The sequence below is a fragment of the Pongo pygmaeus genome, chromosome 17, assembly GCF_028885625.2.
Source record: "Pongo pygmaeus isolate AG05252 chromosome 17, NHGRI_mPonPyg2-v2.0_pri, whole genome shotgun sequence".
In the NCBI taxonomy this organism is placed as follows: domain Eukaryota; kingdom Metazoa; phylum Chordata; class Mammalia; order Primates; family Hominidae; genus Pongo; species Pongo pygmaeus.
Window position 1 is genome coordinate 77,305,032 of NC_072390.2, and position 21,021 is coordinate 77,326,052.

The 21,021-nt window shown below is 44.3% G+C and overlaps 1 protein-coding gene across 1 annotated transcript in view; it reads left to right on the plus strand.

Annotated features, from left to right (window-relative positions):
- TNFRSF11A (TNF receptor superfamily member 11a) overlaps positions 1 to 19,759 on the plus strand; it is a 62,220-nt gene extending 42,461 nt beyond the window's left edge. Inside the window, exons 9-10 of the mRNA XM_054461291.2 lie at positions 1,111 to 1,894; positions 17,100 to 19,759. Coding sequence (XP_054317266.2) covers positions 1,111 to 1,894; positions 17,100 to 17,383 — 1,068 coding nt within the window. The 3' untranslated portion in view covers positions 17,384 to 19,759. The remainder of the gene's footprint in view (positions 1 to 1,110; positions 1,895 to 17,099) is intronic.
- Positions 19,760 to 21,021: the final 1,262 nt, after the last annotated feature.

Sequence of the window (21,021 nt, forward strand, 5' to 3'; positions counted from 1 at the left end):
TTAAGAACAAAGACATTCTCATATATAACCATAGTACATGTATCGGAATCAAGAAATTTAACAGTGGTACAATACTATTATTCAACCCACATTTGATATTAAAATTTTCATTAATCATTTCATTATGTCCTTTAGATCTTTCTTTCTTTTCTTTCTTTTTTTTTTTTTTTTTTTGAGACAGAATCTCACTCTCTCATCCAGGCTTGAGTGCAATGGCGCAATCTTGGCTCACTGCAGCCTCCGCCTCCCAGGTTCAAGCGATTCTTCTGCCTCAGCCTCCTGAGTAGTTGGGATTACAGGCGCCCGCCACCACACCCAACTAATTTTTGTATTTTTAGTAGAGACGGGGTTTCACTGTGTTGCCCAGGCTGGTCTTGAACTCCTGAACTCAGGTGATCCACCCACCTTGGCCTGGCTGGTCTTGAACTCCTGAACTCAGGTGATCCACCCACCTTGGCCTCCCAAAATCCTGGGATTGCAGGCATGAGCCACCATGCCTGGTTAGATCTACTTTCTTTGATATAAAATGTATACATTTGAAAGCATAAGCTCAAAATGATTTCTCTAATTCCAGGCCAACTCAACATGATTCATTCTGGTCTTTCCCTTTCCCATATTTGAATCTTTCTTTCCCCAGCTGTATGAAACCTGGCTCCTATTATTCTCAGTGTATTTCCTCATTTGCTCAATTCTAGACTACACAGAATGTAGTTTCAGAATTACTAGAGCATACCACAGTGATACACAGAGCTGCTAACTCGAGTTCAATATTTGTTTACAGTTGTTTTGGGGTTTTGTATTTAGATTGAGAATATGTAGTCAGAATATTGTGTTCAAAAGTCATTTGGGTTAGCTCCTCTCCTTGCTCAGATGTGAACATGCTTTTCATCTGAGATGCAGCTAGATTCATTTGTTTCTAGTTGTATTCCATTCTAGAGTTCTCCTGCACTCGGTAATTTGAAATAACACAAAGTTCCATAGTCAGTTTTCCATCTGTACTTGTTATGGTGGAAATAATCAGTGTAAACACTGTTTTCAGCAGTGTTTAGCTAAACTTATCCTAATAACTCTAGCTATTAATGCCTCTGCCTTCTGAATGTAAATCGGCAGGAGTCCTCAGGCGACAGTTGTGTCAGTACACACACGGCAGCCTTTGGTCAGCAGGGAGTGTGTGAAGGTGTCTTACTGCTGACTCTGGAGGAGAAGACATTTCCAGAAGATATGTGCTACCCAGATCAAGGTGGTGTCTGTCAGGGCACGTGTGTAGGAGGTGCTCCCTACGCACAAGGCGAAGATGCCAGGATGCTCTCATTGGTCAGCGAGACCGAGATAGAGGAAGACAGCTTCAGACAGATGCCCACGGAAGATGAATACATGGACAGGCCTTCCCAGCCCGCAGACCGTTTACTGTTCCTCACTGAGCCTGGAAGCAAATCCACACCTCCTTTCTCTGAACCCCTGGAGGTGGGGGAGAATGACAGTTTAAGCCAGTGCTTCACGGGGACACAGAGCACAGTGGGTTCAGAAAGCTGCAACTGCACTGAGCCCCTGTGCAGGACTGATTGGACTCCCATGTCCTCTGAAAACTACTTGCAAAAAGAGATGGACAGTGGCCATTGCCCGCACTGGGCAGCCAGCCCCAGCCCCAGCTGGGCAGATGTCTGCAAAGGCTGCCGGAACCCTCCTGGGGAGGATTGTGAACCCCTCGTGGGTTCCCCAAAACGTGGACCCTTGCCCCAGTGTGCCTATGGCATGGGCCTCCCCCCTGAAGAAGAAGCCAGCAGGATGGAGGCCAGAGACCAGCCGGAGGACGGGGCTGATGGGAGGCTCCCAAGCTCAGCGAGGGCAGGCACCGGGTCTGGAAGATCCCCTGGTGGCCAGTCCCCTGCATCTGGTAAGTGACTTTCTGGTCTCTCACTTCTGAGCAGAAGGGCCAGTTCTTGGTACAGGGTTTGGGGGCAGGTATTACCGTTTAGGAAGGAGGAAGCTAATGGGAGAACCTCAGCTTGTGCTTTTTCTCTTAATAAGCATTTTTACAGGATGGCTTTGGATTCAGTCCACATGTTTGGTTATACACTGTGCCCAGCGCTGTGTGCCTTCATCATCTACAACTGGGGCAGTTTCTGCATCCATGCATGTCCCATACCCTTTTGCATTCAGGCTTTTCATGATAGGATTAGACCTCAAGCCCCAGCACTGACCCCGGAAAGACAAAGTCAACATCGGCATCAGGATTGGCTGAGCCAAGGCATTCCCTCAGATTTCTGCTTTTTGGTTTTTGTTTTCAAAGCACCTTAGGCCTCTTAAATCTCCCCCAAGAAAGCGCTTATAAATTTTAGGAGGACACACAAAATTGTTTAGTTAATCCTTAATTAATTAATAAATATTTATTGTGAATAATGTGTTGATTCTATACCAAATTAATAATACAGTAAAACTGTCTTTTAAAAAGTTTCATGAGAAAGGCCCCTTTTATAACCACAATGTATCATATATTTATGGAACCAGGCAGATAATTTTAACAATTTAACATCATTATAAAGATGTATCACTGCAACACTGCCTGAGCATGAACAACCCACCGATTATAATATTATAACTTTTTCCCATGAGGGTAAAACACCATCTGTTTTATTATGTAGTTACAAAGGACTTTGCAGCTGATAGTGAGGGCTCTGGCTCTGAGAATTATCTGTCATTTGAAGGGTCAAGGATCTCTGAGAATCTTCCGAAAGCTATAGACACTCCCTCCAGAAAAACGAATATATGGATATATACTATTTAAGGGGCTTCACAGAATCCTCCAACTCATATTTTAAAAAGGCCCATTCATAGGCCGCCCCTCTCCAGAGATGCTTTTTCTTCTCTGCTTCTTTATTTAGACTGCAAGTGGTGCTAGCAGCCGGTCTTTGAATTGTTTTATAACCCTGAGGTAGCTAGATCTGTGCCTTAAACACAGAGACTGTTTTGCCTCGTGGTAATGATGGTTCCTGGCTTTAATCTGTTCCTCAAGCTTGTTATTTTGCTGCAGCTACATAGATTTACTGATGTATAAATTCAGTAATAGCAATTCTCAGTCAAACAGAAAGGAGGAGATATGTTTGGGGATATTTTTCAAAGAACTGGTATGTTTTCTTCTCGGAAGATCTCAGAATTGTTCTTATTTTTTAAGATTGTAAGGAATCTCCATGACTGGGCTTTGCTGTTCGTTTGCATTGTTCTATTTCTTTTTTCTTTTTTCTTTCTTTTTTTTTTTTGAGAACAAGTCTCACTCTGTCGCCCAGGCTGGAGTGCAGTGGCACGATCTCGGCTCATTGCAACCTCCACCTCTCGGATTCAAGCAGTTCTGCCTCAGCCTCCTGAGTAGCTGGGACTATAGGCGCATGCCACCACACCCGCCTAATTTTTGTATTTTCAGTAAAGATGGGGTTTTTCCATGTTGGCCAGGCTGGTCTCAAACGCCTGACCTCAGGTGATCCACCTGCCTCAGTCTCCCAAAGTGCTGGGATTGCAGGCGTGAGTCACTGCGCCTGGCCTGTTCTATTTCTTTTCTCTCAGTTTTTTGTCTTCCCCTTGGTTGTGGAGACAGACAGGACCCTGGGCTGTGGGGAGCGAGAAAGCTGACGTTCTGTCTCTGGCGGCAGCCAGGTCCTGGCCACACTGTCAGGGGCAGACCGGTTTTTCAGTGGGTGACACCAGGAAGATGATGTTGCCACTGTGTGAAAATCAGCAGCAGTTCTTGGAAGAACAGTGTTGGCTAGATTTAAAGAGAGAGAGAGATACATGGATCTTTTAATGCCATAAAACAAAAAGCCCGACCTTTGCTCTCCTGTAAGAGTCAAAACAGTAGCCTAGTCTGTTTTTCATCATCTTTTATTTCTCTCGCACTAAACCATCTAGGGATGGAGGAAAGGAATAAAAAGTGTGTCATCAACTAAGTGGTGTTAATTTGCAAAAAGTTTACACTGCTTTTTCTGTCTTCGTCTGGTGCTTAGCCATGCAAAACATCCGTAGAGTCTGCCCATGGTCGACGCCAGCAAGCGGGCCAAATTAATTTTCGCCTGAGGAGAGGCAGCAGCCAGATTGATTTTGGAGGCTGTGCTATTCTCCTCCACAATTACTTCTCCATGAACAGGCCTTATGGTTTCTGGTCAAAATAGTACTTTCTCATTCTTGCTTTTTTGTGTAGTTTTTTAAAAAGTCACAATTTACGTTCTATAAAGTGCGTGAAAGAGGCTGGAGCTTAGGTGAGCAGTCCTTCACAGGCCTTATCCCGTGGTCCCCTCAAAGCCCCTGTGCTCTCAGGACTGTGCTGATGTGACATTTGTTTAAGGGTTTTTTGGATTTTTATATGAGACTATTTTTTGTTTGTTTTTACTTACAATCGCATCAAACCGTTTCTGGAGAAATGACAGTGACTGGGGACTTTTTCTTTAGGGAAGAGTATCTCCTGTCCCAGCATCTTCGTGAGGAGAATGATGATTTTTCAGACAGCTCCGCAAGTGTAGACAACTTTAAAAAACATAACACCCAGTGCTGTTAAGGCTATTTTAGCCGTGTTATAAGTCCTAAGAAGCAAGGAGAATGATTAGCAAAGATCAGTGAAGGGGGAAGCATACTTCTGGTTATGTCTTAAATAACCATGCCTTAATTTAGGTCTGAAGTTACGCCTAATTCTGATGACGTGATGGTTGCCTTGGTTACAAGCCCTCTCACCTGGAGATTGGCGCATTCTCGCTGTGCCCCTAGAGAGTTATTTCATGTGAAAGAAACCATAACTGCTTATGATTAATGTGTCTGTTGTTGGCTGGTGGCTTGGTTTTGGCTCCCGAAGCCACTCATTAGTTTCAGTCACTTCTGAGCTGGAGAAAGTTGGGGTGGTCTTTTTTTTTTTGTCTTTTAAAACTCATTTTGCTTTTTAATTATTTCAACTTTTATCTTAGATTCAGGATAAATGTGCAGGTTTGTACCTGGGTATATTGTATAATGCTGAGGTTTGGGGTATGATTGATCTCGTCATCCAGGCAGTGAGCACAGTATCTTCAATCCTTGTTTCTCTCCCTCTCTCCCCTGCCTAGTTAGAAGTCCCCAGTGTCTATTGTTGCCATCTTTATGTCCATGAATACCCAGTGTTTAGCTTCCACTTATAAGTGAGAACATGCAGTGTTTGGTTTTCTGTTTCTGTACTAATTTACATAGGATAATGGCCTCCAACTGCATCCATGTTGCTGCAGAGGACATGATTTCCTTCTTTTTCTATGGCTGCAAACAATTCTTGATGAACACTGAATACCTATTTGTTTTTCAATTAATTCATTGAAGGTCCAATTTATTGAAGGTCCACTGAGCCACAGAGCCTTGAAAAAGCCCGAAAAACAAGTAGGGATTAATGCCAGGGAGTGGACCCTGTGAAAAGGAATCAATCATTTGAGAAATCCAGGCCTTCCACAGCCTGCCCCATCTCTGACCTGTGGCTTGTTGTTTGTAATGAATCTTGGGGTCTTTCTCACCAGCCAGCCTGGATACTCTCACACCCTATCAACACCCCAGCTCTAGGCAGCCACAACCAGTTAGTGGGAATTCTGGCTGGGTGCAGTGGCTCACACCTGTAGTCCCAGCACTTTGCGAGGCTGAGGTGGGCGGATCACTTTAGATCAGGAGTTCAAGACCATCCTGACCAACATGGGGAAACCCCATCTCTACTAAAAATAAAAAAAATTAGCTGGGCGTGGTGGCACACGCCTGGAATCCCAGCTACTTGAGAAGCTGAGGCAGGAGAATTGCTTGAGTCAGGGAGGCAGAGGTGATCTGAGATCTTGCCACTGCACTCCAGCCTGGGCGACAGAGCAAAACTCTGTCTCAAAAAAAAAAAAAGTAAAGAAAAGGGGAATTCCCCATAGCCTAATCTTTCTAGTATCTCAATATGTTAAGTGAATGGATGCTTATACACTCATTCATTCATCCATTCAGGAATAAATAGATGAACATGAGACCACTGTATCCTGTTGGTTCCCCCAAGTCACTCTCAGCCTCCCAGTTCTTTGGTCTGCTCTAGGGAGCTGGAGAAGGAGAGGGATGGAAGGGCTGGCACTGGCTGCCTTGGGCTCACCTAGTGTCCTGGGCAGAGGAGGCAGAAATGACAGAGCACAGGTGAGCTGGTTCGTCCTAGCAGCATAGATTCTCCAAGGCCATCACCTGGGAGCCAGGAACATGGGACAGTGAAGACCTGCCTGACCCCTCATCCTCCCCTGTCCTCAGTCTCCGTCCCTGGTCCCACTCTCGCTTGAAATCACTGTTGTTGACCATCCATTTCCATTCTGAGAGTACAGAAGAAGATTTTCCTATCCAAACTTACCTCCCCTCCTTTCTTCCCCTCCAGCAGCGGACAGCCTTCTATCTCTTTCTTCACACTCTTGTTAGAATGCCATTCACCACCTTGCATTTCACTTTCAGCTAAATCTCTTAAAGGCAGATACTGGTTCATTGGGCCTGAATCTTGAAGTTAATATAGATATTTCATAATTTGGTTATCTGGTGATAATATTCAGCTTTCATTGCTGTAAAACGTCAATACACTATTTCAAAATATACAGAAAATGTGGTCACTGTATATACTCTGCTTCATTTCGTCCTGTCTCCCTTCTTTCTGCACTGATAGGGCTCATTTTGGAAGGCTTTGGTCTGTAAGACTTTCTAAGTAATTTTCAAGCATGATTCAGAATGGAACTATTAAATACTGTTTCCCTTCCCTTATCATCACATACCCAGTTTCTTCTAAATGCCTGAAACAGAACTTACATTTCCATAAAAAGGAAAATCACATGAGAAGCATATGGGTTAAATATAAAATAAGTTTTTTAAAAAATTCCAAAAGAACCCAATGTAGCCTGGGTAGTTTGAGTGTATTTGTGTATATTTTTAGTTCTCTTCCTTGGAAGAAAATCTACATGACAATTTGGTGGTATTATTTGGCATAGTTCTTGTGATTTAATATTCCTATGTTAGGCATTTTAAACAACATAATAAGCTTTTGAGAAGAAAGGTATGCATTGTCTTGCTTAAAAATGTAAATTCTGTCAGGGATTGTGTTCTTAGAACTAAGTTTGTTCTTTCTGCCTGAGAAATGCAGATTCCATGGAGCCTGCTATGTCAAGCATGGACAAAGTAGAAGCATCGTTCTGATTATGATGGGAAACATCACTGATTCATTGTTTCTGTTGACTTACTTGCTATTTTTAACACTCTCAAGTTACCTGAACATTTTTCTGGTTAAGTCACATTAAATATTAATGTCTTAAGTCAACTAATCCATTTTTTTTTTTTAAGTTTTTTTTGAGACAGGGTTTGGCTCTATTACCCAGGCTGGATAGCAGTGGCACGATCTTGGCTTACTGCAGCCTCCGCCCCCCAGGCTCAAGTCATCCTCCCATCTCAGCCTCCCAAGTAGCTGGGACAACAGGCCTGTACCACCACACCCTGCTAATTTTTGTACTTTTTTTTTTTTTTTTTTAGAGACTGGGTTTCGTCATGCTGCCCAGGCTAGTCTCGAACTCCTGAGCTCAAACAGATCCACACACCTAGGCCTCCCAAGGTGTATAGTCCCAGCCACTCAGGAGGCTAAGGTGGGAGGACGACAAAGCCCAGGAGGTCAAGACTGCAGTGAGCTGTGTTCACACCACTGCACTCCAGCCTGGGCGATTAAGCAAGACCCTTTCTCAAAGAAACAAAAACAAATGTCTGATTATGAAGCTTGTACCCTAACCCACTGCACTGTCTTGGATTACAGGTGTGACCCTCCTCACCCTGCCAACTAATCCATCTTAACTGTTAGAAACACTTCCAAATTCCCATATTTAATAAAAATCCCCATGTCATTCTGGCTTTCAAATCATACTTTTGGGTAGCCTTCAAATTTCATCCATCATATTGTGTTCAGGGACCTGTAAGATTGGTTCGATAGCCTGAAGGTTACAGTTTTATCAGTGATATTATAGACGTTAGTCACCAGGTGCTAAGTGTTTTGTGTGTATTATCTTCTTATTCCTCACAGAAATTCTATGGGACAAGTTCCTCGCCCAGGATCATACAGCTAGTAAGTGACAAAGCCATGGTTCAAGTATCTGATTGCAGGTCAGGGCACAGTGGCTCCCACCTGTAACCCCAGCACTTTGGGAGGCCAAGGGGGGAGGATCTCTTGAATCCAGAAGTTCGGGACCAGCCTGGGCAACACAGACCTCTTCTCTACAAAAATTAAAAAAAAATTAGCCAGATGTAGTAGCATGTACCTACAGTCCCAGCCACTCGGGAGGCTGAGGTGGGATGATCACCTGAGCCCAGGAGGTCAGGGCTGCAGTGCAACCTTAAGCCACCGCACTGTCTCCTCTTAAGTCAGTGCAAGTGACGCTGATTTCATTTATTTACTGTGTCTTGGAGAATCCTCAGTGTGTCACAGAATAGGGACAAGCACAGTCCTGGCATCATTGGCTACTCTGGCTGAGGGAGATGCAGTAGCTAGGCCTGGCCCGGCCCAGAGGGTTCCATAGGAGGGACGGTAGGTTGCACAGTGCATGATGGTCCCCTGGTTATGGTGAGACCCCTCTCTTCTGCCAGTTGTCTTGGGATGTTACTATTTTCACTATTACTTTCTCTTGTGGGGAAAGCCTTTTCTTCCACATGCTTCAAACTTTATCTTTTTTTTTTTTTTGGCAAGCAAAATAAATGTCAAATAAAGGTCAGAGGCAGCCTCGAAGGGGAACGCTGTCAGAAAGGGATCCCGAGGAGAGGAGGCAAGAGGGGAGTGACAAGGCCTGGTTTGGCTTAATGGACTAACAATGCCTATAAAAAACCTCTGGTCTTTATGTTTTTAATGTAGACTATTTTTTAGAGCAGTTTTAGCTTCATAGGAAAATTGAGGGGCAGGTACAGAGATTTCCTATATTCCTCCTGCCCCCCACACATGCACAGCCTCCCCCACTAGAGTGGTACATTTGCTGCACTTGATGAGCGCATATTGACACATTGGGGTCCACTCTTTGTGTTGTACGTTCTATGGGTTTGGACCAATGTATCCTGGCATGCATCCACCATGATAGTCTCATACAGAGTAGTTTCACTGCCCTACGAATCCTCTGTGCTCTACTCACCCCTTCCTCTCTCTGAACTCCTGGCAACTATTGATCTTTCTACTGTCTCCATAGTTTTGCCTGGTCCAGAATGCCATGGAGTTGGAATCATACATTCTATAGCCTTTTCAGATTGGCTTTGTTTACTTAGCATTATGAATCTAAGTTTCCTCCATGTCTTTTCATGGCTTGATAGCTCTTTTCTTTTTCTTTTTTTTGAGATGGAGTCTCGTTCTGTCGCCCAGGCTGGAGTGCAGTGGCGCCATCTTGGCTCACTGCAAACCCCGCCTCCAGGTTCATGCCATTCTCCTGCCTCAGCCTCCCGAGTAGCTGGGACTACAGGCGCCCGCCACCATGCCCAGCAAATTTTTTGTATTTTTTTAATAGAGATGGGGTTTCACTGTGTTAGCCAAGATGGTCTCGATCTCCTGACCTTGTGATCCGCCTGCCTCGGCCTCCCAAAGTGCTGGGATTACAGGCGTGAGCCACCACGCCCGGCCAGCTCTTTTCTTTTTAACACTAAATAATATTCCATTGTGTGGAGGACATGGGGGATTTGTTTATCCTTTCATTTACTGAAGGACTCTTGGCTGCTTCCGAGTTTTGGCAATTATGACTATAGCTGCTATAAACATCTGTGTGCAGATTTTTGTGTGGACATAAGTTTGCAACTCCTTTGGGTAAATACCAAAGAGTATGATTGCTGGATCATATGATAAGCGTATGTTCAGTTTTGTAAGAAGTCATCAAACTGTCTTCCAAAGCAACTGTACCCTTTTGCATTCCCACTAGCCAAGAATAAGAGTTCCTGCCACCCACCCCCATGCTTGCCAGCATTTGGTGTTGTCAGTGTTCTGGATCTGAGCCATTCTAATAGGTGTGTAGTGGTGTCTCACTGTTGCTTAAATTCTCACTTCCCTAATGACATATGACGTGGGCATCTTTTCATATGCCTGTTTGCCATCTGGATATCTTTGGTGAGGTGTCTGTTAAGGCCTTGGGTCCATTTTTTAATCGGGTTGTTTGTTTTCTTATTGTTGAGTTTTAAGAGTTCCTTGTTTATTTTGGGAAATAGTCCTTTGTCAGATATGGCTTTTGCAAATATTTTCTTCCAGTCTGCGGCTTGTTTCTTCATTCTCTTAAGCCTTGGATCTTTTTAGGCCATCTTGGGTAAGCCTCATCTGAACCATCCCTCCCCTTTTCATACTCCCTTACTAGCCACCAGCAAGGGAGAGGTCCCTGCTAACTACAGAGGTCCCCGTTGAGTTTCTAGGCATTCAGTGGGAAGAGTTACCCTCCTGGGACATGTATCAACTGCAGAAACCATGAGAACCATGTTGAAAAGGAGACCCACAGCACCCACCTGATTATACAGCTGCCAACATGGTGACCTATTGGTGTCACCATCACAGATCAGATGTGAACTCTCTGATGTGAACAACTAATCTGTTCTGCAATACAGAAAGCAAATGTTAAGGAATTCTTACTTTTAGCAAGGACAGTTCAGGACTGAGGTATCTTATTAGATAAGGATATTACCAACTAATTCTAAGCCTTGATCTACTCTGGTGCTACATTCAACTCACAGCAGACTTGCGTGATGAGAAATGAGACTGTGGGGTTTAATGTAGAATTATATAGATAAGTGTTCTAACCGAAGACAGTCATAACGATTGAGGACTTCAGCAGAGCAAACAGAAGTTGGTTAGATTTCCAGAGAAAGTGTCCTTTCAGTCTTTAAGACACATTGAGATCCTCTAACAAGACAGGGATGGAAAGATAATACTACTATTCAGTGTATTTCATGAATCTCTGTGTCCTTGGGAGTTCCGTGAGCACTGATACTACTTTCTGGGAGGAGGAATGCCACCATTGCACCTGTGACTGATTCTTTGCTATTTCCCTAGCATTTTCAAATCCATCATCTTGTTTGACCCTTATGCTATCCTGCTGGATATTCATGTGCTGATTTGTTCATTTATTTAACAAATGTATATTATTAATATTTGCTTGCTCTATGCAGTTGCATACTGCCAGGCCAGCACAGCTTGATACAGATTGGGAGAGTTAGGTGGTTTGTCCCAAATTCTCACCACTAGTGAGGGCCAAGTCTCAAGACAAGACCCAAGAGCTTCTAGACTCCTGTTCTCTCCTCTGCCCCACATTTCTGCCCCTCCTGAATTCAGGCAGCCATTAATGCCTCCATCCCTCTAGTTACCACTTATTCACCTCTCCTCTTCAGAGACTGAAACACCACAATGACATTGATGTCATTAGATTGCTTTCCGGTGGATCTGGATTATGACATGCCATGGAAAAAGAAGGCTGTTCGGCAGTTTTCATCCTTGAAACAGTGTCAGTTGGTAGAGGGGAAAAAAACAAACACAGAAACCTGGCGTGCTCACATGCAGAGCACCTGCAAGCTGGTGTTTGTGATGCAGCCGACCTGGCCTGAAGAGAGGGCTTAGGTAATTCTGCATGGAGAGTGTTGCTTCTGTTAGTGTTATTATTGTAGTAGGTACTCAATCTATCTCCACTCAACCCACAGATTAACCCACACCTGCCCAGGAAGCTGACTGAAGCCCATAGCACACTGATTATTCACAACTCGTGGGTCACTCTGGAATACCCAGACCCTTCTGCTCCCACCTGCTGAATGGCCATGTTTTCTAAAGTCCATGGGTGCTCCCAGTTCTGTGAGTGTGAGCTGATCTTGTCATTTAAAACGTTAACTATTATGTTAACTGGCAAGAAAAAAATAAGTTTGATAATCATGATTATTTCTGTGAAAACTATTGAATACCCTGGGATGATTTGGGGAATGAATTGCTAAAACCTTTTTGGTATTGAAGTTGAGGTGAATGAGACAACCGTGAAAGGTGGAAGGAAGAAAACTCTAGGAGGCTCCTGCACTTAGACTGCTTTTTGGCAAGTGACTTTTGGTTCTCATTCCACGTTAAAGAACCCAAAACTAGAAATTGTAGGTAAAGCATTCAAGATACAGTTGGTACAATCAGTAGACCCATTCGTAAAGGACAGGCCCCAGTTTTCCATCAGAAAGTTGGTGTTTTGCAGCAAGGGGTGGGTGGCTTGAACATGAGGGAAACATATCACAGGATCAGTATTTTAGAAGCATAAGTGGAGAGCTTCTACAACTCAGTTTTACTGAATATTTAGTAGAGAAAATCTGATTAACAAACACTTCTGTAATATTGAAAAATGTCCAACTTATAAGATGGTACTTCTGAAAACGGTAGTGCTAGATTAGAGCCTCAGTGGAGAAAGTTCCCAGAGTAATGCTCCTAAGAGTTGCCCGCACCTTCAGGACTGGTGACATAACTGACATAGCCCAGTGGAAAATGAAAAATTTTCTCCTTTTGCAAAAATTAATAAGAATTTCATGATGACAGCAAAGCATTTAACCCAGCGTGGAGCTCTTCAGAGCATAAGGCCTTGTGCAGCTATACAGGCCCATGGCAACCACTCTGCTGCCACATAAGAATTGCCACGTATTGTGATTGGCAGATCAGTATAACATTTTCAAAAAAAGTTTAGTCTCTATCAGTTTACTATATCTCATAAGAGTCACCATGCATGGATAGACTTGACCAATGGTTGTTTTTGTCATTAATTTTAGCTTTGTTAAAGAAACATTTGAAGAATACACTTGTTTTAGAATCTCCTGAATCTTTCTAGGTAACTGTCCTTTACATCTTAATGGTCAGGAATTTTTTTTTTTTTTTTTTTTGAGACAGAGTCTTGCTTTGTCACCCAGGCTGGAGTGCAGCGGCATGATCTTGGCTCACTGCAAGCTCCGCTTCCTGGGTTCACACCATTCTCCTGCCTCAGCCTCCCGAGTAGCTGGGACTACAGGCGCCTGCCACCACACCCAGCTAATTTTTTTTATTTTTAGTAGAGACCAGGTTTCACCGTGTTAACCAGGATGGTCTCGATCTCCTGACCTCGTGATCCACCCGCCTCAGCCTCCCAAAGAGCTGGGATTACAGGCCTGAGCCACTGCACTGGGCCAATGGTCAGGAATTTAAAGGCCTGGTTTTTGCCCTTCCACAAGCCTCATGGCCTTCCAAAAATAATATTCTTTTTTTTTTTTTTGAGATGGGGGTCACTCTGTCACCCAGGCTGGAGTGCAGTGGCATGATCACAGATCACTGGAGCCTCAGCATCTCTGGGCTCAGGTGATCCTCCCACCTCAGCCTTCCAAGTAGCTGTGACTACAGGCATGTGCCACCACACCCAACTAACTTTTTTGTATTTTTCATAGAGGCAGGGTTTCACCATGTTGCCCAGGCTGGTCTCCAACTCCTGGGCTTAAGCATTCACCCACTTCGGCCTCCCAAAGTGCCAGAGTTACAGGTGTGAGCCACCGCGTTAGTTCCCCAACAATAATATTCTTGGTTCAGTCCATGAAACAAAGGATTCTGAAATGTTTAGATATTCTACTTAGGCAAAAGGGTTTGAGGTTCATCTGAAAAAAGAAAACAAAAATGAATATAGGTCCTATAGAATATTTAGGTTATCAGTATCAAAGATACTGTTTGCCATGGAGCAATGGCAAGGAATGAAATTCTCAAGATGAAAGACTTTACACAAACCGTAGGTTTTACCTGGGTTCAGACTCATCAAAGGTTCTCACAAGAAAGAAGTAAACAACAATGGATTCATGATGATTTGTTGAAAAATAAAATTTAAAATGGCAGAGAAATAATATATACCATGACCTAAGGCAGATAAATCAGTGAGGAGGATAAAGAAGAGATGAGAACAAATTCAAAACCATAAATCAATCATGCAGTGGCTGGAGATGTCCTCTGTGTAGTTTTACATGATACTGAAGAACAACAGAACCAGCAGGCAATGATGTTGTAGTGAGAACACCTCATGATGGATGGTTTTGCATTTAATCTCATCTCTTCTTTATCCTCTTCATAGATTTATCTGTTTGTGTCATGGTGTATATTAAAACTAGAGGAACTAGGTCAAGAATAATCATACATCTAAGCAACTTTAAATTGCTTATTTTATTAAATAAACATGGTATGTTTTTAATCAGAATAGAATTTTCATTGTATGTGCATTTTTTAAAAATTAAATGTCCCATTCCATGTACTTTTTATTTTCCACTTTGACTTTTTCTATTAACCAAGTAGTGATCTCTCAAATAGGAGGACTTAACTGTGTTGCTATGCCTACTTCTTCTGTTGCTGCTACGGTAGAAGCCTTTTTATCAGCCCCTGGTCAGCAGTTGCTGAGTTACTTAAAAATGTCATCTTACAAGTTCATATCTTAAATATTTTTTTATTTAAAACATATACCTTATAGTTACACTCTGATTATTTTATAGTATAAGGCTGTATGTGCTGGCTGATTATAGTTTCCTGAGCCCTTTTTTTTTTTTTTTTTTTTGAGACAGAGTCTTGCTCTTGTCGCCCAGGCTGGAGTTCAGTGGCGCGATCTTGACTCACTGCAACCTCCGCCTCCTGGGTTCAAGCACTTCTCCTACCTCAGCCTCCCAAGTAGCTGGGATTGCAGGTGCCCACCACTATGCCAAGCTAATTTTTGTATTTTTAGTAGAAACGGAGTTTCACCATATTGGCCAGGCTGGTCTTGAACTCCTGACCCCAGGTGATCTACTTGCCTCGGCCTCCCAAAGTGCTGGGATTACAGGCGTGAGCCACCGCGCTCAGCCTCCTGAGACCTTTTTACATTAACCACACCACCTTAATTTCCAGTTTCGATTTCTTCAGTGTGAATTGAGAAATTACAGATATTTGAGAGCAAAATCCTTCTGGAGTTTTATTATTTCCTTTTCCTATTCTTTTTCTTCCTTTCTCACTTCTCTGTGGCCCTGGGAACTGTCTCATTGTCATATTTGTATTCTAGAATATTTTGAGTGATAATGTCGGTGCTGTGTGTTTTGTTTTGGTTTTCTGTGGGGGGAGTGGAACCAGCTTGCTTCTGTGCCGCCATTTTGAAACCAGAAGTCCTTCCTTTTTCTTTCTTTTTTCTTAGTTTCCTTGCCTACACCACCACACCAGTTGAACAGTTTGTGGTGATTGTTTCATTTTGTTTGTATGTTTTGTTGTTTTTTTTTTTTGACTTTTATTTGGGTCCTTGCAAAGCATTCACTTTAGTTTTCATAGAAACATTTCCTATTTTTTCTCACTAATATTTCACTGCTTTACCTAATATGTAATTAAATTTCCTGATGAGTTTATCTGGTGACAACAGACTTGAGAAGGAACTTGGTAAGTGGGAGCAGAAGGGCGTAGATACAGTGGTGAGCAGACCCTCACTGGAGTACGCTGCATGCCTGGCCACGTGTGGAGAGCGGGTGGAGAATGTGCTGGGTAGGTGGTAAACAGGAATGCCAGCGGGCCTCCCTCATGGTGATTGGGGGTTCTTAGACAAGTCCTGCCACTGCCCATCTTGAAGGACATCCCACACAATTGCCTACGGGAGAAACAGCATGAGGCACAGACCTCCTTCCAGGACTTTGGATTTGTTGCTCATACTTGAAATCCTTGTGTCTTCATGGGCTTTTCCTTGTGTTTTGGTCTTGGCTTCTCTAGAGGTACCCAGTGGGTCAGGGGAAGGCTCCTCAAAGGAATTTCCTACATGCGTATCGGTATTTTAGTCAGGCCATCCAAAACATGCCTTCCAAATTTGAGGAAAATCTTGTGTGGAGTGGTAACAAAAACTTCATTTTATTTGTATGAATTATTACTAAGCTGAGTCACAATGGAGAAGAAAAAGGGGTGAATCGTGAGGAGCCATTTTGACATTCCTGGCCACTGATCAAATGGAAGGATTCTGTTTGTGATGCTGAGTGTTGGGGTGTTTCTAGATCTGCTTGGTTTGTGGCAGTTTCCTAGACCAAAGTCTAGGAAATTTCTGTCTTTAAAATGGAAGAATCGTAAGAGCTAGCAGGTTTCGTAACATTTGTTGGACTTTCTGTTTGTTTTTCAAAAGGCCCGTTGCTTAAAGACTGGCCACATCTAGTCACCCACAAAGCAATGATGCTAGAACCCCCTAGGGACAAAACATCCTTCAGAGTTCAGAAGGGAAAAGTGATTTATAGGACTTTTTTTTTCTATTTTAGTTTTGTGAATCTATTTTGTTTCCGGAAGTCATTTTAATGTTAAGGAAGTGGATTAATCTCTACTGAAAGCTGAGCCCACATGGCCCCATGATCCTCCAGGGCCGAGCTATTAGGGACCATGAGGAACGAAGGCACCCAGGGTGATGGGGCCTCAGATGTGAGTCCAGAGAGGAGAGCAGACTGAGGTCTCCTCCCTTAGCTGTGCCTGTTCTGTGTTGAACACACACGCACACACACGCACACACACACACACAACACACTCTCTCTCTCTTTTGTAAAATCTGAATCTTGTCTGTGATTCTGTAATCCTGGTGTGCTCTCTTGCCAGTATCCCAGAGTCCCACCTCACAGGCAAATGGTAAAGCATGAGTCTGCCCCTAGGCTTGCTCATTTCTCATCTCTTCCTCTCCCCTCCTTTCCTGTTCCTCCTCTCCTCCTCCTCTTCCTCTCCTCCTTCTTTTCCTCCCCTTCTCCTCTCCTCCTCTTTCTCCCCTCCTCCTCCTCCCCCCTTCCTCTTCCTCTCTCCTTCGTCTTCCTCTCCCCTTTCTTTCCTCCTCCTCCTCTTCCTAGCCCTCTCCTCCCCCTTCCCCCCTTCCTCCTCCACTCCTTTTCCTCCTCTCTTCCTTTCCCCGCCTCTTCTCTTTACTTCTTTTGTCTTTTTTCTCTTCTATTCCTCTTTTCTCTGCCCCGCCTTCCTCCGCCTCAGTGGGCCTGGAGGGTGACAGTGTGGTTCCCTGTGGCCCGGCGCTGTGGGAATCCGGGGAGCCGCCCTCCACTCCCCGGAACCTTCCTCTCGGCAGACCCTGCCTCCGGGCGCTGACTCACCCTCCCCGTGTTCTCCCTTCCTCTCCCCGCAGGAAATGTGACTGGAAACAGTAACTCCACGTTCATCTCCAGCGGGCAGGTGATGAACTTCAAGGGCGACATCATCGTGGTCTACGTCAGCCAGACCTCGCAGGAGGGCGCGGCGGCGGCTGCAGAGCCCATGGGTCGCCCGGTGCAGGAGGAGACCCTGGCGCGCCGCGACTCCTTCGCGGGGAACGGCCCGCGCTTCCCGGACCCGTGCGGCGGCCCCGAGGGGCTGCGGGAGCCGGAGAAGGCCTCGAGGCCGGTGCAGGAGCAGGGCGGGGCCAAGGCTTGAGCGCCCCCCATGGCTGGGAGCCCGAAGCTCGGAGCCAGGGCTAGCGAGGGGCAGGACCGCAGCCTCTGCCCCAGCCCCGGCCACCCATGGATCGATCGGTACAGTCGAGGAAGACCACCCGGCATTCTCTGCCCACTTTGCCTTCCAGGAAATGGGCTTTTCAGGAAGTGAATTGATGAGGACTGTCCCCATGCCCACGAATGCTCAGCAGCCCGCCGCACTGGGGCAGATGTCTCCCCTGCCACTCTTCAAACTCGCAGCAGTAATTTGTGGCACTATGACAGCTATTTTTATGACTATACTGTTCTGTGGTGGGGGGGTCTATGTTTTCCCCCCATATTTGTATTCCTTTTCATAACTTTTCTTGTTATCTGTCCTCCCTCTTTTTTAATTTAAAGGTTTTCTCAAAAATTCTCCTAAAGGTGAGGGTCTCTTTTCTCTTTTGCTTTTTTTTTCTTTTGTCTTCTTTTCTTGGCAACCTGTCTCTGGCCCAGGCTGGAGTGCAGTGGTGCGATTATAGCCCGGTGCAGCCTCTAACTCCTGGGCTCAAGCAATCCAAGTGAGCCTCCCACCTCAACCTCTGGAGTAGCTGGAATCGCAGCTGCAGGCCACGCCCAGCTTCCTCCCTCCCACTCCCCTCCGAGAGACACGGTCCCACCATGTTACCCAGCCTGGTCTCAAACTCCCCAGCTAAAGCAGTCCTCCAGCCTCGGCCTCCCAAAGTACTGGGATTACAGGCGTGAGCCCACACGCTGGCCTGCTTTACATATTTTCTTTTGTGCCCCTTCTCACAGTGTTTTAGAGATGGCTTTCCCAGTGTGTATTCATTGTAAACACTTTTGGGAAAAGGCTAAACATGTGAGGCCTGGAGATAGTTGCTAAGTTGCTAGGTACATGTGGTGGGACTTTCATGTTCTGAAAAATGTTCTGTATTCTCATTTTTCTAAAAGAAAGAAAAAAGGAAACCCTGTTGTTTTCTCCTGAATCTTTTTAAGTTCGTGTCAGTCCTTAAGCAGAACTAAGCTCAGTATGTGACCTTACCCTCTAGGTGGTTAATTTATCCATGCTGGCAGAGGCACTCAGGTACTTGGTAACCAAATTTCTAAAACTCCAAGTTGCTGCAGCTTGGCATTCTTCTTATTCTAGAGGTCTCTCTGGAAAAGATGGAGAAAATGAACAGGACATGGGGCTCCTGGAAAGAAAGGGCCCGGGAAGTTCAAGGAAGAATAAAGTTGAAATTTTAATTTGCATTTTATTTGTCTAGATAAGAATAGCATAAATAGATCCTCTTTTATTCATTAATAATCATGCATCTGTGAGTTAGCCTTGTAGAAGTGGAAAACATTCCATTTTCCAATGCATTTAAATGTAAAGCCAAATCTGCATGTTGTGAATTTAAGAAAACTTATTATCCTAAAGGTGCCTTTCTCTTGGCATCATCCCCCTTATGAGAAACCTAGAGGACGCTCCAGATGGAAGGAAATCCCCTGGGTGGTTTTATCTTTTGTTACCCAGTGAGCACTGGTTCCCCGCAAATACTGGGGAAAAGCAAATATATGCAAGCAAGTTAAAATTAATTTTGCACATCTGGTAGGTTATGAAAGAAAGCACTAATAGAGGTCACTGCCCAGACTTTATTGGCCACAAATGCCCAGCTGAAGAGCATGACTGTGGATCACTGGTTTTTCCCTCCTGCTGGAAATGCTGGGGTGGTAGCGGTCGATTAGGATTTTCAGTGCAGAAGCACAGGATAGTTCTGTAATTTATGGGACTCATTAGCCAACATAAAGAACTGCAGGAAATAACTGCACAGCCAGGAGGATCCGTTGATGGGAATTTATCGTCATTCCTGCCCTTTTACTTAACATCATCCACAGAGAGATGTTATACAAATGGAGGAAACCATTATACCTTTTGATATGGAATATATTACAGAGTTACAATTCACAAAATAGAATGCTGAGCTGAAAACCCGAGTTTCTGCTGTGACTGTCATCTCACTGAGCACTTCGCTTTTCTTTGCTTTTATTTTTTCCTTCTATAAAAAGGCAATAATGATAATTTATAATAGTTTCCCTACCCAGAGGTATTAGAAGGATGCTACAGTGAATGTTAAAGTACCTTGAGATCCTTAAATCAAAGGTGCTATATACATAAGTAAGACTCTACTTTCAGAAAAAGGTAATATTCTTTCCTGCACTGATCTCTACTAATTCTGTATTGATCCAAAGGCAACTCAATGCTAAGAAATGTATAGAAAGTATAAGTCTGTGTCTGTGTACTGTAGAGATGTATGTGACAAGTGTAAACAAAATGAACTGAAGCAATAATGAACAGTTATTGGGGGAACATGATAAAGAGATTATATTAAGCTTATGTTTGACCATAAAATCCTTTTTATGGCTTGCTAAAACTGGGCTCACTGTAAAATCATGATCCAACTTATTGCTAATCTTTATGATATGCTTATTCCTAATCTTTATGGTATGGTGTCAACCGTTCATTTGTATCTTGTTGCTGGTTCCCTGGACCACAGACTAGGGACAGAAAATACTTGCTTTGATAATATACATGCTGTTGATTTCACAAAAATTTCTTAAAATGCAGCCTGGGTACCCAGTGAAAGAGTTGAAATGGAAATGGAGTATCATGTTTCCTACTCAGATTTTACTCAGCTATCGGAAGGAAGAATGAATTTATCACATTCAAAGAGCAGTTTGAATGTGATAGATCAGAACCTTCATGTGGTGGGGAAAACGGGATTATTTCAGTGTAACAAACCACCCAAAGACTTAGTGGCTTAAAATAGTCACCATTGGCCAGGCACAGAGGTTCATGCCTCCCAGTGCTTTGGGAGGCCAAGGCAGGAGGATCACTTGAGGACAGTAGTTAGAGATCAAACTGGGCAACAGAGTGAGACCTTGTCTCTACAAAAAATACAAAACTTATCTGGGCATGGTGGTGTGCACCTGCAGTCCTGGCTACTCAGGAGGCTGAGGTAGGAGGATGCTTGAGTCCAGGAGTTCAAGGTTACTGTGAGCTTTGATTGGGCCAGTGCACCCCAGTGTAAAAAAACAAAAACAAACATAAAAACCACCACTTATTTAGCTCCCAATTCTATGGGTTGGATCAGCTTGGGTGGTTCTTCAGGCCTGGTCCTGCCCCGCCTGGTTTGCTTACCCATTTACAATGACCCAGCTAGTTGGCTGGGCCAGGCTGTGTGCTCTCCACCTGTCCCCCATCCTTCCAGCCACCTAGCTGGGCATGCTCTTATGGTGGTGTCGAGCCTGAGAACAAGCAGAAACCTGCCAGGCTTCTTGAGGCCTGGGCTCAAACTGGCATGCTGTCACTTCTGCTGCATTCTGTGGGCCAAAGCAGGTCACAAAGGCAGCCCAGATCCAAGGGATGGGGGAACAGCACATCCCCCCATGGGAAGAGTTGCGGAATGAGAGGGTAGGGGGTGGACACACGGAGGGGAAGATGGCCCCCTTGCCGTCTGTCCACCCCAGGCACTGCATGGAGTAAAATGCTGCAGAGAAGAGTGCATTCTCGGAACAAAAGAGGAACATGTCCCAGCCCCTAACCAGTGAGTAGCTCCTTCTCTGGTGATTGAATTCCCTTAATGCACAGCACTATGG